Genomic DNA, 17,281 nt, shown 5'->3' with positions numbered 1-17,281 from the left:
GGTTTCCACCGTGCGCTGGGACGCTCCGCCGCCCGTCGGGGTTGCATAACGGGGCCGGCTGCGCCCGCCCCCGCGGAAGCTTGGGTATAAATAGGAGCGGTGCCCCCCCCACACCCCCGAGTCGTCCCCCCCCCCGTCCCCGGAGCGCTGAGGGCTTGTGGAGCTGCTGGCGTTTGGCCGAGCGGCTGGAGTCCCCTGCGAGCCCCGACGGCGGGAGAGAGAGGAGGAGGAGGAGGAGGAGGGACGGGGCGTGCGAAGAGTTAAAAGTCTGCTGCTTGTTGCAATGAAATTATGGCTGGCAGTGGCGCCGCTGCTCGTTCGGCAGACCTCCACTTTTAAACAGTTCACAAGAAGTTCATCAGGGCGGCGATTAGAACGGCACACACGCGGGCAACCGGGGCGGCTTTGGGGAAGGGGCTGGCAGCCGTCGGGGCACGGGCTCTGACCCACCCGGGTGGGCCCTGGGGACATCCCACCGCCTCCCCGCATCCTGCGCCCTGGCGCGCTTTGCCCTGCTCTGGTGGCAGCGGTGGTGGTGGGACATGGCTGGGGGAAGCTCTCGGCCGCCCGTGCAACTTCAGCGTTCCGCTATCTGCGCGGGTCAGGGGATTGACGGGTTCTAATTCGGGCCCTGCGCCTTATCTTAATGATACACTTCCACCGAGGAAACCAGGCGGGCGCAGGCGGCCCCTGCGAGGAGCGGCGCGGGTCGGCCTTGTGTACCCCCAAAGGAGAGCGGGGAGCGGGGCCGTGCGCCGCCGAGGCCCCCGTCTCCTCCGAGCCGGCGTCCATCCCTCACGGATGAGGCAGCGCACGGGGCGGCTACTAACCTTATGTAAAACCCTAAATCACTCTCTCCATGCTGCTGCTGCCTCTATTGAAAACATTACGAGCGGCGCATCTGGAAACCGGTAAATCTGTCCAGAAACCGTCTTCCCAGTGAAATAACTCCTTTTGAATGATAGCGCGGTATCTAATCTCCGCGGATTTTTGTTTCCTCGCAGCGATTTTTGCGGACTTCATTAGGGAAGGCTAACCGTTCTGGAGAGAGGAGGGTCAACACGCCGTTTCATTAATATACATTTGTTCCAGACGTGGAGTTTTGCACAAAAGGCCTCTCTGAGGGGAGAAAAAAGTGTTGGGGAACAAGGCTTTCCTGCCGTTTCAGTTCTTAAACCTCTCTGAACCTGTGTGAAGTATTGTGTTAAAGGCCCGATCTGGGCTTCTTCCCCATTAAATGCCAAAGTGATCATTTGCATATTTTGTAGCCTGACAAAGGAAATGAGTTTGCTGGGGAAGCATGGATGCTTTGGGAGACGTTAGGCATTAAACTCCCAGTGGTCAATCGCCCGTTACTGGCTTGTGTGTGTGTGTGTAAAAGGAGTATCATGCCTCCCGCTTAAAGGCTTCTATTTTTGTGAGAGAGGAAGAGCTGAGGGATATCCTGTGCATTAAAGGCTCCCCCTACTTATTAACCCAGCATTTAGCAGCAGGATGCAGGCTGAAGCTCAGTCAAAAGAAACGACTCAACCTCCAAAGAGCAATTAAAATCTTGCACTGGAATAAATCATGCGCCGCGATAATCCTGTTAATAAAACGCAGCTTGTCCTGACACTTCGCTCATGCAGCAAACTAGAATTTAATGCGAGCGGAGGTGGCGTTAGGCAAGGTAGAGGGGAGGAAAAGCTGTTCCCTCTCCGCTGCTGGACGCGAAAATGCGGTTACCTTTCACCTGCCTCTCTGGCTGCACACAGCGCCGATCCTCTTGGACTGCTAATACTTCTCCAGCGAGCCCGCTAATGATTTCTTTCCCTGGAGTGAGCAGGCATCATTGAATTACTGAAAGCACTCGCAGCAGCAGCAGCAGCAGCAGCAGCAGCAGCAGCAGCAGCAGCAGCAGCAGCTCCAATGCAGAAGCCACCAGGGCTTGGTGCTTAATCAAATCAAGGGGTGGGGAGCTCGCCAACCCACTTACTATTTTTAACCCCTTTCTCCAAGTTAGTCATGTGCAGACGCTAAAGGGAAGGTTTTTATTTAGATCCCTTCTGTAGCAGCGTCTCTTCAGTTTTAAGTCCTTGCGTGAAAGCTCTATCAGCAATCAGCGTAGCTAATACACACGGTATGTGGCTGTTCTTGCGATGCGCTCCTGCGTGTTCCTAATGCGGGGCTTTTGTGAGCGCCCGTGGGTAGTTTCACACGTTCCCCCAGCCCGTGGGGTCTCCCTCCTTGGTTCAGCCTATGTGAGATGAAGGGTTGGGGACTGCTGTGTACTTGGCCGGCTGAGTCATTTCTTGTGGAAATGAAATGCAGTGGAGAAACTTTTATTTGTCGATAGCCTGGAATGATTCTTAATTTTCTGGATGTGCGCTGGGGAAAAGATCCATCTCCTCTGACCTATAAATGCCCTCAATTTGCTCCTTTATTGCAGGGTATCTCCCTTAGCGGTTAACGTAGGCAGCTCACTCCCCGCACCAATCCTGCATTCATTATTAATTACCCGGAGGGAGGCTGGCTGCTCCGCCGTGATGTTTGCACTTCCTCCTAGACAAATCTGCTCAACTTTTTTTTTCTTTTCCTTTTCTTTTTTTTTTTTTTTTAATAGAATATAAAACCGTGAAGAAAAAGCGGCGATTTTTAAGAAGACGTCATGCTTTCTGCAACTCCCCTGTATGGCAACGTTCATAGCTGGATGAGCAATGAAAGGGTCCGCATGTGTGGAATTAATGAAGACAGGTAAATATTTAAGCTTCTGGCAAGTTAAACCACACTGTAATTCTGCAGCGTGAGGTCTCGGAGTTTGCTCGCTTCCCTAATACTGGAGCAGATAGCTGCTGCCTTGCATCGAGATCAGCCCAGCTTGGAGGGAGGGCAGGGGGGGAGAAACAAGACGTGCCTGAGAGCGGTAGAGCAGCCGCTGATTTACTATTTAACAGGCAACCTGGGTCAGTGAAGCGGGGACGCCCTTTAAAGAGATTACTCCCCAAAGCAGCCTTTAAACGCGCTTTTACAATTACTTTATTATTTCGTATTTGTGAAGGGGAATTAAACCAAATAGCGCACGTGTTCTTGCGGTGACTCTATGGCAGAGGGGCTCCTGCCTGCGATTTGGCGTTCCCTGCCTTCGGACCAACAACTTGGCCTGTGAAATAGAAACAGTGGCTTTTCTGTCTCCCACAAGTGAATTTCTCTTCCTCCCCACCTTTTTTCCTGCTGAATATCATTCATTCGATAATTAAAATTATAGTCTTTAATAATTTTCAGTGGGGTGATGCAGGCACTGGTCGGTGTCCTCTCCCCTTAAAGCCCAGCTTTTTAAAAAGCGAAACAACACTGAACAGAAGCTGCAGGTATGCCTGCACTTCTCTGTGCCGATTTTGTGTGGTTTTAGTGTTTTTCTGTCTTCTCTTTGAGCCCATGTTCTTACTGTTGTGTGAAAAGCCTCTGAGAAGCTGGGGAAAGTTTTTGGTCCTTGCAGGGAGTGCTATTTGCAAACATAAGCTGAAGGAAAATGGCCAAACGTCTCATTTTGCTTTCACACCCTCCCTCCTCACTTTCCTCCCAGTTATTTAGGGATAATAATTTTACGTGCTACTTGCAGGAAAGGTGAATCGCTTAAAAACAAATACATTAAAATCGCATTTCAGCTTTAAGGTGATCATGTGCCTTTAAGCACTTTGAAAGGAGTTCTTTTGGGTAATGCTGAAAATTTCCTTCTGCTGCATGTCAATGATTTTTATCCCCGGGATTTGAAATTTGGCACTACGGTATATTCTTTATCGGTGCTTTCTGTGGTAACAAGTCCCAGCGCTGCCGCACTGGTATGGCACAGATGTGCAGCTCCCTCTTTAGCATGGAACAGCTGACGTTCGTATGATATTAGCATGTGTGCGTGTTCATTTTCTCCTCGGCAGCATTTATGGATGGTACCTGAACAGCGTATGTTTAAAATGGGATATTCTCTCCTTGGAAAAAGAGAAGGGCAAGGGGCAAAAGAGAAGACCTTGGCAAAAATCACTTGCATTGAAAGAGGCTGCTCTGAGATGTGCTTGGTGTGTTCTTGGTGTCAAAACCCTTTATGCTTATTTTCGAACGGTCCTTGCTTTCTAAAGCGGTGGCTGTGCATGGGTACGCAGAAGGATAAATACGGTATCATATGGGACTTCTCCAGGGGAATCAAAATATGGAGGTGATATAATCTTGTACTGATCTGAGATGCGCAGGATGTTTTCAACTAGTAAGCTTCTGTTTTTTAATAGGAAAATTCCCGTTAATGATGGCGATGCACCGAAAAGCAGACTGGAGTTGAGGGAAGAAAATCACCTGAATCACAGTGTGGTAAGAAGTTAACAGCTTCATGCTGCAGCTGAATCTGTGCCTGTCCTCCCCACCTTGACTCCTACCCCTGGGTGTTCCCATGTGATCCATTTGGGGAAAGGAGTAAAACACCTTTCTGTTGCAGCTCTACCCGGGCTTGGGCACATGCGAGTTGTTTCTTGAAACAGTGAAATGGGGCTTTGTTTATTTATCTCGTTAATCTCTTGACGCTGACTTTGTGGTGTGTGTTGTTGTATGATGTCATGTTCGTCCTTTAGCTCTGTTATGAATAATGTCATGCAGTTCATGTAAGCGTTAAGTACATCAACGTTTTAGCAAAGTTGGGGGTTTTCTCCTTCTTTGAGTGTACGTGGGGAGTGGCGAGCGGGGCAGGAATTTGACGACGGACCTTTCTTCATGCCGTGTCCTCAGACGCCTCGCCCCATGAATCGTGTGGCGGTGGCGAGCCCTGGAGCAGAGCTGCGGCGGAGGGGGAGAGGTCCTGGAGGAGGAGGAGGAGGAGAGGCTCTCCATCCTTCTCTTCCCCTTCTCCATGTCACAGCCCGCATCCTCTTGCTCTGGCAGGGCTGGGGCTGAGGAGCCGGTTGCCGCACAGGAGCGGTGCCACTGAGCATCGTCTCTGGGCCGCTGCTGGCCGCTTGGGCTATGGGTCCTCACGCCTTTGTTTCTAGCCCATGAATTTTGGATGCGGAGAGATTTGTATTGACATTTGCGGTGATCTATATTGCTCCATAGGTTCCTGTTCTCCCGTTTTCCAGCAAGATCAGCCTCTGTATGTTTTCATGACGCGCAGTGTGTTTGCATTAGTATTGTTTCTCTTTCAAAATGCTGGTGTATCTGTAGCTTGAGCGGTAGTCACGTTATTGAAATGTGAAAGTAACATACTTCTTGTTCTGTAAAGGTGGATGCGACTACAGCACATCGCATTGACAGTCTCGCAGCTCTGAGTATGGACAGGTCTGGACTCATGCGAGAAGGACTCAGAGTCCCCAGTAGTATTGTCTATTCCAGCTTGTGTGGACTCGGCTCGGAAAAATCACGGGATGCTACGAGTTCGATAGCTGGGCTCGGATTTACTCCTGAAAGAAATCCAGAGATGCAGTTTAAGTCTAATCCCCCCGAAGCGGTAGAAAACGCAGCCGTCTCTGGAAAAGCCCCGAACGGCTTCAGCGCTATATACAAAACACCACCTGGAATACAAAAAAACTCTGTCCCGACGGGGGAGACGCTGGGTTTGGACCGAGCTGCGGGTGACAAGCAGAGTCCCCTCGGTGTCAATGGTGCTAGTTACCTAAGGCTCCCCTGGGTAAACCCCTATATGGAGGGCACGACGCCCACCATATACCCTTTCCTTGACTCACCAAATAAGTATTCATTGAACATGTACAAGGCATTGCTACCTCAGCAGTCCACCTACAGCTTACCGCAGCACCTGGCTTACTCGCCCGTATGTACGAACGGTGAACGTTTTTTATACCTGCCTCCCTCCCACTACGTTGCCCCCCACATCCCTTCGTCGCTGGCGTCGCCCATGAGGCTCTCGACCGCTTCGGCTTCGCCGGCCATCCCGCCTTTGGTGCATTGTCCGGATAAGAGCTTGTCGTGGAAGATGGGCGTCAGCCCCGGCAACCCCGTCGACACGCACGCCTACCCCCACATCCAGAGCAGCAAGCAGCCCCGGGTCCCCGCCGCCAAGCCGGCCCCCGCCAACATGCCGGCGGACCCCGCGCTCCTGCTGCCGCACTCGCCCCGGCCGTCCCCCCGCCTCCCCCTGCCCGCCCAGGTGGGGGACGCCTACGCCGATTTCCACAAACACTTCCCCAGGATCACCACCTCTCCCTCCTCCGCCGTCACCCTCCCGAAGCCCTACGTGAACGTCGGCGGCGAATTCCCACCCTCCCGCCTCTCCAACGGGAAGCTTCCCAAAGGCAGCGACGCCGGGGAGGCTCCCCCGCCGGCCGCCCCCCACGCGCGCAAAGCCGGCCACGACCGGAAAGACGGCAGGTCCCCCCCGCTCCTGGAAAAGCAGACCCCGACCAAAGACGTCACCGACAAACCGCTGGACTTGTCGGCCAAAGTCGTCGACGCGGAAACCGCCGGCAAGTCGGACCACGGTAAGAAAATGACGCCGACGGTGCTGGTGCACGGCAGGGCGGGAGGGGGGACGCACTTGCCCGGCGGCGACATCGTTCAGAAGGAAACCATTTCTCCCGGGAACGGCTGCCCCATCTACAGGCCTGACATTATCAGCACGGCACCGTCCTCCTGGATCGTTCCCGGTCCCAGCCCCGGCGAGGAGAGCGGGAAGAGCGTCCAGCTGAAAAACAAGGCGCTGGACTGGGTGATCCCGCAGCAGCGGAGCTCCTCCTGCCCCAGGATGGGTGGCACGGAGGCGGTCGTCGGCAGCGTTTCGGGGACGGTGTCGGCGGGGGGGAGACCAGCGTCGGCGTCGCCAGCTCCCAACGCCGATTGCGCCAAGACGGCCAGGAGCTCTGCGGAGAGCGCCGCCTCGGTCATCCAGCACGTCGGGCAGCCCGTCGCCGCCCCTGCGAAACACGGCAATAAGGTGGCCAAATCCTGCGGCCAGGAAGCCAACTTCAAGGCGAGCGAGACCGCCCTGGCCTCCAGCCCCATCTTCCTGCCGCCCAACGAGGCGTTTCGCTCCCCGCCTCTGCCCTACCCCCGGAGTTACCTCCCGTACCCGGTGCCGGAGGGGATCGCCATCAGCCCTCTCTCCCTCCATGGGAAAGGACACGTGTATCCGCACCCCGTCTTGCTGCCCAACGGCAGCCTCTACCCCGGCCACCTGGCTCCCAAACCCGGCCTCCCCTACAGCCTGCCGGCGGGGCGAGGGGAATTCATGACCTACCAGGACGCGCTGGGGATGGGGATGGTGCACCCCATGCTGCTGCAGCATTCGGCTTTGGAGATCAATAAGGAGGAGAAGGCGGAGAGGAGGTCGCGGTCTCACGAGAGGGTCCGCTACGAGGACCCGGCTCTGCGGGGCCGGTTGCCGGAGCTCCTGGAGAGCGGCGGGAAGATGCATTTCGAAGTACCCGGTGACAAGAGCGTGAAATTGCACCAGAGCTCTGGCCACAGTAAAAACTCGGCCAAAAGTGACAAACACCTCTTCCCGGATCTTCTGCGAGATGAGCAAGAGGCGAAAAGCGAAGCGAACGTAGCGAAAGCCAGCTTTGCTACGGAAAGCGGTAATCAGGCTAATGACCCTACAAAGCACAAGGTAGAGCAGGCGTCGCAGCACAGAGATTTTATTGTAATGAGAGAGGAGTTTGGAAGAAATAATGATCTTCACGAAACCTATAATTTCAAGCAAGCCCAGAGTTCGTCGGTTTTCGGCTTAAGGAAAGAAGATTTATCTGTGAGCCAGCCGAAAGAGAGAGTGACGGTCCAGCCTTCGCCTGCTTTCTTGGAAAGCGCTCACGAGAGCGATGCTCCGGCTCTGGCTTTTGGCAAGGTGCAGGAGGACGCAAAGCCATTCTGCATGGGGACCGCGCCGCCAAGCATCGACGCCAGCCAGACCTATACCAAAGACGGAGCCGAGGACGCGGAATCTGGCGATGGCAAAATACTGAAGCCCAAGCCGTCTAAGTTGGCCAAGAGGATCGCAAACTCCGCCGGTTACGTAGGTGATCGATTCAAGTGTGTGACGACCGAACTGTACGCGGACTCCAGCCAGCTCAGCCGGGAGCAGCGGGCGTTGCAGGTGAGTCCGCGCGGTCCAACGACCGCCGCGCTTTTTGTTGTTATTTCTCTGTTGCAAGTCACAGTCGAGTATTAAAAGTTGAGAGAAGCAACGCAGGTGGGGAAATCAGGAATTTTTTTTGTTAGGGGCGTACTCGCCAGAAACGGTTTTAAATAGCCAAGTAAGTTCGTTAAAGAGAGCGAGGCGATGTAAAGAATAGTATGTATGGCTTTTACGTATGTACGCGCTAGTAAGCTTTAAAGGGCTTTTACTAAGATCGGATAAAAATGTTAATGTACGTATGAAATGTTTGCGCAGTTATGGAGGGGAGTCGGACAGGCATGCATGTTACCTTGGCGCTAGCGATGGCTGTAATTTCTCAGCTGGCCTGTAGTGCCAGCTAGCAGAGCGTACCCAGAAGTTGTGATTAGCATGCCAAACGTGCCATTTGACGGAGAGGAGTCGAAGCCATGTATTAGCGGGTCTCAGGCAACGTTTGCGCCAGGCGAACGCGTAGGACAGAGTAGGAGTGGTGTTGAGGTTGATGCTGAGGGATGACGGACAGATATTGTATAGGAATATCCGTAAGGTATTTTACTTTTAATGAAGGGATGAGTTAAGCCAAATTGTTTTGCATTGTTAAGAAAAGAATTGGTTTATGCTTATAAAAATGGATGAAATTATCTAAATGATCCATTGAGTGCCCATTTTAATTACATAGATGGAAGGATTACAAGAGGACAGTATTTTATGTCTACCTGCTGCTTACTGTGAGGTCAGTTCTTCAAATTTTTATTACTAGACTCTTACATAAACCTTTGAGTTAAATTTCATTTCCAAATACACAAAGGGAAGTTTGTGGGCCATGGTCGTCTTTATTCATTGTACGGTTTTGTGTTGTTTTATTTTCTTTTTGTTTTTGTCTCTTTTTACCTCCAAAATGGAATGTTTTTGTTTTATATACAGTATACATTTATATATATCTTTTTTATATATATATATATACACACACACACTCTTATATATGAAAGAACTCTGTGGCTATTTGCATATAGATGCTAGAACACTGTTTTACAAGTCAGGTGTGTTAAACTCCTACCCTAGCTATCCATCTGAAACCTTGGTTTTGAGCCGATGTTTCTTTGGAAATGCTTTCATATAAGGTAAGGTGAATGAAGTAGCTTTTATCGCAAGACTTTTTTTTTCATATCAATTCTCTTTCTAGCGTGCAATGATGCGCTTCTCAGAGTTGGAGATGAAAGAGAGAGAAGGCCAAACAGCTACCAAAGACTCAGAGGTCTGCAGATTCAGCCAGGCAGACTGGGAAAACTTGAAAGGAAACAGTGAAAAGAAGCCAAAGTCTGTCGCTCTGGAAGATGCCATTGCTGACCAAAATGACAATGACAGATGTAAGCGAATTTAGATGCCTTTCCGAAGCGCGTACGTGTCTCTGTGCCGCGGCAGCTTGCAGCAAAGCTGCGCAGGCAGCGTAATCTTCGTGTTCTCGCGGTGCCGCTGGTTGAAGTCACTGACCTCGGCCTCTGCAGGTGCGGAGCTGCCGCGGCTGGTGCTCTCCGTGCTTGTTTTTTGGGGGTCTGCAAGTTACTGGTTACAGTTGTACCTGCTCTTCAGGAGACAGTTTACTGTCACCGAAGTGACTGTCGTAAAGAGGTCGTCCTTTTAATTGATGGGGTACCACATCAACCGGTGAAAGCACAGGTCCAAGGTTATATTTTAAATGCAGAAAGGAGGCGGGGGAAGAGAGAGAGGCAAGAAGGAGTCTGTTCAGCTTCCTCAACTTGTCGTAGTGTTGGGAGATGCCAACACTGCAGCTTTCGGGCAAAGCAAGGATGGAGGACAGAAGGGTGATGGGGAACGGGAAGGGACATGATCTGCCAGGCTGGCTTATCCATAAAAGCTGGCTGTAAAACTCCGAACAATGAGAAGCTAGTTTGCCTGGGCGACTTCTTGCTGCAGGGGCTGGGGGGGTGTGTGTGTGTGTGGCTCGGGGTCCTCGGGGGCAGGCGGGGGGTGAAATTCTCCATGGGGCTGGCTGCTCCCTTGAGGCTGTGGCAAGGTGTCAGAGGACTGTGGGAAATGTGTGCTAGCAACATTGTCCTAAAAATGAGAAAAATGTAAAAATAAGTACATAAATGGTATTGGGGGATTTTTTTGCTGTATGCAAGAAAAATCACTTTTTTTTTTTGTAACTCTTGGTAAGCATGTGGCTTCCATCAGTTTCCCAAGTTTTTTTCTTTTACCTATATAATCAAGGAACGGATCGGTTCCTTCTGCTGCTACTTTGTTTTGAACAACTCAGAAAAAACAATCTATGCTGAAAGCATTGCAAAACGAGAGGAAGCACGCTGCAGACTGCATCGTGCGTGTGTGTGTGTGTGCGCGCGTGCGCGTGCACTGTGTAACTTGGTGCTTAAGTGTGCACTTCTGTAGGTGGAGATTCATGAGTAGGGCTAGTAGAAAATTTTGTTCGGGCAATTTAATAACTTTGAATTATTGTTCTGGTCTTTGGTTAATGGTTTTGGCAGAGAGCATGCTGGTCAATCGTACTTGCTCGGTTACTCACCTAAATCAAGTTACTGTGGTATTGCTGTCACTGAAATAACAGCCTCAACAACAATCGGCCTGGCAGAATAGCAAGGGGAAGTTTTAATTGTGGAAGTGCAGAAGGTACCAGGGTGGGGAGAGGCAGGCTGAGCCCCTGGAAGCTGAGCGGGCTTTCCCTCGTCCACGCTATACCGAGGCAGCTTCGGGGAGGAAAGCGCTGCTGCCTTTTGCGGTCCCCGTGCCAAGGCCGAGAGCTCAGGGTGCCCTGGCGACGTCCTCTGCTAAATCCCACCCCGGGTGTGCTGGAAAGCATAAAGAGCTGCAGCAGCGGGGTCCTGCCAGCTTGTTCTGGCTGCGGGGCAAGAGGGGTCCCGCTGGGGAGAGGGGGACGGTGGGCTGCGGGGTCAGGGATGGGCGCGGGGCAGGGAGGGAGAGCGTGCTCGGGGGCATGGGACGTGTTGCTGGGGGGGCACGGGGGAGGGCTGCGGGGAGAAAGAGCGTTAGAGCATCGCTGCTTGCTGAAACACCTCCCCTCCCATCCTCGCAAAAGGCTGATGATACAGTGCGTCCTTAAATTCATCATTTGGTGAGGTCTCCGGCACTGGCTAAAGCGTGTTTGAGACTATTAAATAACTGTTTAAAGCAGGGCAAGTATGTTCAGTCTTACGTTAGTTCGTTCCTCTCCTCTACTAATTAGCTCTGACTTAACGGGCTATTTCAGAGTTTGGCCAAATGTCTAAACTCCTAAAAGCGCAGATCTGTTCTGCTGAGGAAGCTCCTCTTCTGTATGCCCGCCTGTACAGCAGCAAATACTTACCGGTACAGATTCAAGTCTCAGTAAAAGTTTTTTATCGTGGTGGTTCACCTCCTGCCCCTCGGGATAGCAGCTGATAAATCAGAGAGCCGATTTTCACACTTCTTGAACGCCTCTAGCGTAGTGGCTTGGGCTGTGGCGCGGCTTGAGCCGCCAGCCGTCTTGACGCATCTCTTGCCGAGCGGCTGGCAAAGGGGCAATCTGCCGGCTCTTCGCCTTCGTTTATCACCAGCGAGAGCGAGAGCTGCTCACCTCTCGCCTTCCCTTTCCATCCAGTTTCTAACCACGCCGTTGGTGCGTTCGGCTCTAAAGCTCTCGGACGGGAACTAGTTGACGGTTTGCAACCTCTTCCGTTTTCCTTTCTGCCTCCTGCAAGCGATCTTGCTGCTGAAAAGATGTTTCGCCTCGTTTTACGTAGTGTTCGTCCGGTGCTGGCTAAAAGCAAAGCGGCGCGTCTTTACGTGTGTGAGTGGGGAATTTAGGAGCAAAACTGGCAAGCCGTTAGGTGTGACCCCCGTGGCGAGCACTTCACCTGCCCAGTGTTGGCGGGGAAGAAGAAAACCGCGACCAAAACTGTGATCGTGGCACGGAGCCGGCTCGTGGGGCTCCTCCTCGGCGTGGCTGCGGCCGTGCCTGGCGTGGAGCTGCCCCAGCAGCTGCTCACCCCCTCGGCTCCTCTAAATCTACCAGTGCGACGACGACAACAACAACAACAACAACAACAAAAGGCTAAATAACACGGGCAGGTGATGCTTACGGAGGCATCTGATGGGATGGAAACTCCTTTTTTTAGCTTGCTCTGGGACTTGCTCGTTTTCCTAGCTGTATAGCACGTGTACGGACTTTTTTGGGAAGCAAATGAAGGCACAATATCTGATTCCTTAAACTTTTCCTCTGACTTGGCGGTGCATGGCTTTACCCTACTGAGAGTCTTCTTAAGCTTCATTGTGCCTTCTGGAGAAGGGTAAAAAAGGTGGGTGTTTTTTTTTTTTAAAAAAGCCCGATTTAAAGGAGGTAGCTGTGTTAGCTAATTAATGAGCTATTTAAGCCAAGGAGTAAGGTAGAAGTGCTTTAATTCTCTCCCATCTCGTTTAGGTTTTGCCGGGCATTCTGAAAGCAGCCGCGAAGCTGCTCTGTTGCCAAGGTGACTTGTAAATGTTGCTGAGGCGATGCTGCTCCGGTGCATTTCCATAGCACAAACATGATAAATTATGGGATGCATATGTCATGAGTCATAGGATTGTTCAGAGATCAAGTGATTTAAGCTATTGGCACAGACACACGCATCAATACGGGCATGTGATGATCGCATGTCAGTTCATAACAAAGCTCTTCTAGCGGTATTGAAAATCATACCCGGGTGTGAAAGATTGAGTAAATTCTACAAGCTGTGAATTTCTTGATCGGGGAGTGTGATTTTACCCATTTATCTAATTTTGTAGGAGGAGGACACTGCCCATTTTAAGCCTTAGCTGGGAAAAATAAAACTTGATATGTTAAAAGCCTCATCTTAGGGCATGAGGTCATGGGCAAAAAGTTAAAGCAGTTTCTGTGTGTGGAAGTAAACGGTGTAATGTGCCAAAACCTTTTAGAGCTGATCTTCAGCATTGGAGCGAGGTGCCAGTGTCTCTTTGCATGGCAATCCCCTGCTTTTCTTTTCTTGCTGGGCTGTGTGTATACCTGAATAAATGAAAGATGGAGACAGTAAACATGTCCTTTGTCCTGGTCAGTTATTACCTTCGTGCCATGGGACATAGTGCAAAAAAAAAAAGGGGGATAAAACAAAATTCTGTGCAGGGAGAATGGCGGCTGCTTGTTTGTGCAGTGCGATAGGCTTGGGCAGAAGGAAAGAAAATGTGGAAAGTTCCCAAGCAGAGGTACTTGGAGGGAAAATGAAATCAGCTGGGTTCCCTCTGCCCCATGGGATACTCAGAATTGGATGCTGAAGGTGACTTACGGAATTTCTTACTGTTGTTGTGATCTCCGTGCTGAATACTGGGTTTTGGCGTTTGGATAGTCATTACCGTCCTCAGATGAATAAAGGGTGCCTTGCATAAGTGAGCGCAATGAGAGGTTGCTCCAGGGGAGAGGAAAGGCTGTTTTTAGCTGCCATGTTATTTGAACAAAAGAATCGCAGCTTAAACACTGAGATGTGTTTCCTTGTTTGCATCGCATGGGAGGGCCTGGTCTCAAGCGGCTGATCGCAACAGGAAGATGGAAAAATGAAGGAAAGTTCTGGGTAGCATGTTTGTGCATGCGTGCGTGTAACTGTTTCTCGTGAGATTGTAACCCGTGCACTAAGGAGATACTGCTTCAGGCAGAAACCATATGTGAAGAAGCATCTTCTTAATTCTTCCTTGTTTCTAGTTTGGTAGGACAGTGAGAAATGGCTTGAGTTGTTGGTGCTGGTTCTCACAGCCGGTGTGAGACTGGCAAATGCTGGAGGCTTGAGGAAAGAACACGTTTAAGAGTTTAATCTCCTTACTCATAGAGGTGTGTTGCTATGAGAACTCAGCATTTATCCTGTGTTTCTGGCTACCTCGTCACTGTTTGAATAATGATGATATGAAAACTCCCAAGTATTTTGTTGTTGTTTTCTTCCTCAGGCGGAGAAAAGGATGTTGTAGATACATGGTGGCGGGGGGGGACGACAGATGACGGGGACAAAAGCAAATAAATTCTTGTCCTTGTTGGGCATGCACGATATGCTTATGTTGCTGTGCCTCATGTTGACATTTATATCTTAATTTGGGGAGACATTGCGTCTGATCCGGGTTGCTTGCAAAACAGTTTGAGGACAGAGTGGAATCCGGTGGTAAAATATTAATAGAGCCTGCGCTCCGTGAGGCGGTCGCCGCTGTGCCAAGGGGAAAAACCTCTGGGCGTGCGACATGTCCGTGCAAGCTGCGTGGAGAGCCTGACAGCCTGTGGGTTCTGCAGCGTCCCGAACAGCGACTGACCTTTGTTCTTTCGCGGTGAAAATCCGCCTGTAGAAGAGGCGGGGAGCATCGGCGACGGAGCAGATAGGCGAGGATGCGTCCCGCGCGGCTCCCCGGCTTTGCCGTCGCTGTCCTCCCGTGTCGATGCAGGATGATTACACAACCCGGATTAATGTGCGGAGAGGTGGCTCCTCTAATGGTCCTAACCGCATCTAGTGGGACGGATTTCAGGGACGCGTGTGCAGCGGGCAGTCCTCGAGAGGGATTTCTGGCTTGGTGGCCAAGAAGATGTAGCTCTGGTCGCCTGAGGGGTCTCCCTCGGATGTGACCGGGGAGCAGAGGCAAAGGTGTCACAGAGCCTCTGGCAGCGAGGGCTTTTTGGATAAACTTCAACAGGCGTGTGCTGTTCTCCTTGGCGCGTGGAGCCCTGGAGAAACGCCGACAGTGACGAGCGAGGTTACAGCAAACGTCTCTCCCCTCCTTTTTATTTTTTTTAGCGCGGACGGTCTGAGCGAGCGGTGCTTGGCATCCCTGCGCCGCGTCCTCTTGCAGATAGAGAAGGAATTAATCTGCAGCAGGTCGCTTGCGGTGGTGGCAGGCTGGAATTAGCTTGCTGTTTCCTGCAAGCCCCAAAGATTAAGACGGTGAAACCCCCCCCCCCCTTTACAGCCTGCTACTTCCTCTGACCCTGCGAAAGCTTCTCTGGGAATTGGTCAGGATGTGCCTGCCTTTTCTCAGGCCAGACAGCGTTAGGAGCAGGAAAGCTGTCCCGATGTAGGGACTCTCCGTGTGAACCGTGGCGTGGAGCTGCTGGTACTGCTGGAGACGGGAAGTCTATAAGCAGCGGGAGCCTGGCGGAGAGCGCCCTTAGCCGATCTGTTCCGGGAAACTGAGCATATAAGTATAATGTTTCCTTATGAAAGGGGGAAAAATAGCAGATTGCATTAAAAATGTAAAATGAAACCCGAGAGAAGCACTTCTAAAGTGATACTTAAAACGTGGCTGGTCCAGCTTCTTTTATTCTGTGTGAAACAGGACTGCCGGTGCGGTTGGTGTGGTTATAGGGTACAGCTGTTGGGCAGCATCTTCATACCAGATGTGCAAGCATGGGGTGTTGCCAGATGCATTCTGGTTCGGGGGGACACTGGCGATTTAGAGGCACAGTCGCAGTAAGCCGAGATACCTGTTTTCTGGAACACGTCAGCATTGCTGGCTGGAAGAAGTGTGACAAACTGTGTTTTAAAGTCTTGAAGGGAGCAGGTGTTGGCCAGACGGCCTTGCGGAGAGGAGCATCGCCAAATAGCAGAATGGCCCGAGCGTATCGCTTGCCTGGAAAAAGTCAACTTTTGTTTTGATTTGTCTTGGCCAAATATCTTCTGCTGTTTTATAAAGCAGCCCTGCAGGCAGCTTCCCAAGCAGCGTAAAAATGATGCTGGGGTGTCTTCTGGTGCCCGCAAACATCTGCAGAACCCTAGGGGCTACTTGGAGCCATTTCCAAGTCGCGGTGAAGAAAAATCGCATCAGGGAAGTTTGGTTATTTTTTCCCCCTCAGCCTTCCACTGCTGACAACAGGTATTTCAAGGAGAGTCGTGAAACGAGGTGTTGGCAGAGCTGTAGGAAGGTGCTCTCAAGATAAGGTGGGATGGAGCTGGGCTGCATCCAGGGGCTGCCAGTGCCTGGATACTGGTGTGGTGGGTCACAGAGGGGATGGGCAGCGAGGGGGGGCTGCAAGGGAGCAATTTTCTGCCCTGGCGAGGAGGAAGAGCAGAAGTTGAAGGCCAGGCTCTACTGGGGAGAAGGCTGAGTGAGGGTGGGGAGGATGAGGGGGAGGGAAGGGAAGTGGAGCTGTCCGGAATCCAGGTGGGAAACCAGCAGATGGGTTTGCAGGAAGGGAAGTGGGAGAAGGAGGAAGGGTAAGGAGGAGGAAGAGGAAAAGGGACAGTGAGCCATGGGGAAAGTAGGACGGGGCGTACGGACAGTTTGCCAAACAGCAGCAGATCTGCGGAAAGAGCATTGGTCAGCCAGGAGGGCTAAAACGTGTGGGAAAACCAGCTTGTTTGTTTGTGAGAATTGTAAATAGGAAGCTGATTAACCGTGTTGCAGTCTGTACCACATGTCTGCCTAATCGTGCCTCAGCTAGTTTGGTTAAACCCCAGAAAAAAAGCCTATTCAAGATGATGATTAAGTGTCATTTTAAGTCAAGCATCCATTTAAGATTGCTTAAGGTGTCTCTAAATTTGGGGGAACAGTATCGGAGAGGGGAAGCTGAAGTTAGGGCAAGCATTGCAACGTGGGTGTTTTTGTGGCTAATTTGTCAGACTAGTTTCTGGTGAGCTTTTCAAACCTCACCTGCTCGCTGCTGCTGGAAATATTCCCTGAAAAAAGTGAAGCCTTTTTTAAAAGCAGGTGACAAAGATCATGTGATGCACAGTGACTGGCTGGTTACTTGAAGTGAGGAAGCCTTTTTATAACCTTGGATTCAAGTGGTGCTTTTTGCAAAATATCACAGCTATTCTTAGTGGTATTCCCGTGTACGTGTGTGCGTGCTCCATATCCCATTTATATCTCCAGAAGAAGGGACAAATGCTTTTAAGTCAGACTCTGCAATTTGATGTGAGAAGTTAGGGAAGGATTAGGAATTAGCAAAAGACTAATACTTTATTATCATCAGAAGATATTTTTGAAAACAAAGGAATTGCAAAGTGGAGCTTGGATTATTACTTACCACGGTTTTGGGGGGGGGAGGTTGCTTTCTGAAAAGGGTCTGTGCTTCCAATATCTAAAGACGTTTCTTTATTTAAAAAAGCGTATTGTGATGTTTCTATGGATACAAGTATTGTGAATATTGTGCTTCTTAAATTGATGTAAAAACAACACAAAGTATCGCGCTTTTGGGGGTTTTGTACTTAACTGTTGAGAAAACTG

General features: G+C 51.0%; 1 protein-coding gene across 6 annotated transcripts in view; it reads left to right on the top strand.

The window, feature by feature from the left end:
• The first annotated feature begins 2,600 nt into the window (after nucleotides 1-2,600).
• The window catches only part of BCOR (BCL6 corepressor), a 39,013-nt gene continuing 24,332 nt past the window's right edge, over nucleotides 2,601-17,281 (top strand). For 3 of the 6 annotated variants that reach the window (XM_010571349.1, XM_010571347.1, XM_010571345.1), the window contains exons 1-5: nucleotides 2,601-2,733; nucleotides 4,257-4,335; nucleotides 5,237-8,059; nucleotides 8,760-8,813; nucleotides 9,264-9,447. In XM_010571349.1, the coding sequence (XP_010569651.1) occupies nucleotides 2,648-2,733; nucleotides 4,257-4,335; nucleotides 5,237-8,059; nucleotides 8,760-8,813; nucleotides 9,264-9,447 (3,226 nt within the window). In that variant the 5' untranslated portion in view covers nucleotides 2,601-2,647. The remainder of the gene's footprint in view (nucleotides 2,734-4,256; nucleotides 4,336-5,236; nucleotides 8,060-8,759; nucleotides 8,814-9,263; nucleotides 9,448-17,281) is intronic. The other 3 variants (XM_010571350.1, XM_010571348.1, XM_010571346.1) reach the window with 1 other exon arrangement.

Source organism: Haliaeetus leucocephalus, unplaced genomic scaffold (assembly GCF_000737465.1).
Source record: "Haliaeetus leucocephalus isolate CR32 unplaced genomic scaffold, Haliaeetus_leucocephalus-4.0 Scaffold317, whole genome shotgun sequence".
Classification (NCBI taxonomy): Eukaryota; Metazoa; Chordata; class Aves; order Accipitriformes; family Accipitridae; genus Haliaeetus; species Haliaeetus leucocephalus.
Note: the sequence above shows the minus strand (reverse complement) of the source record. Positions and strands in the feature narration are given on the sequence as shown.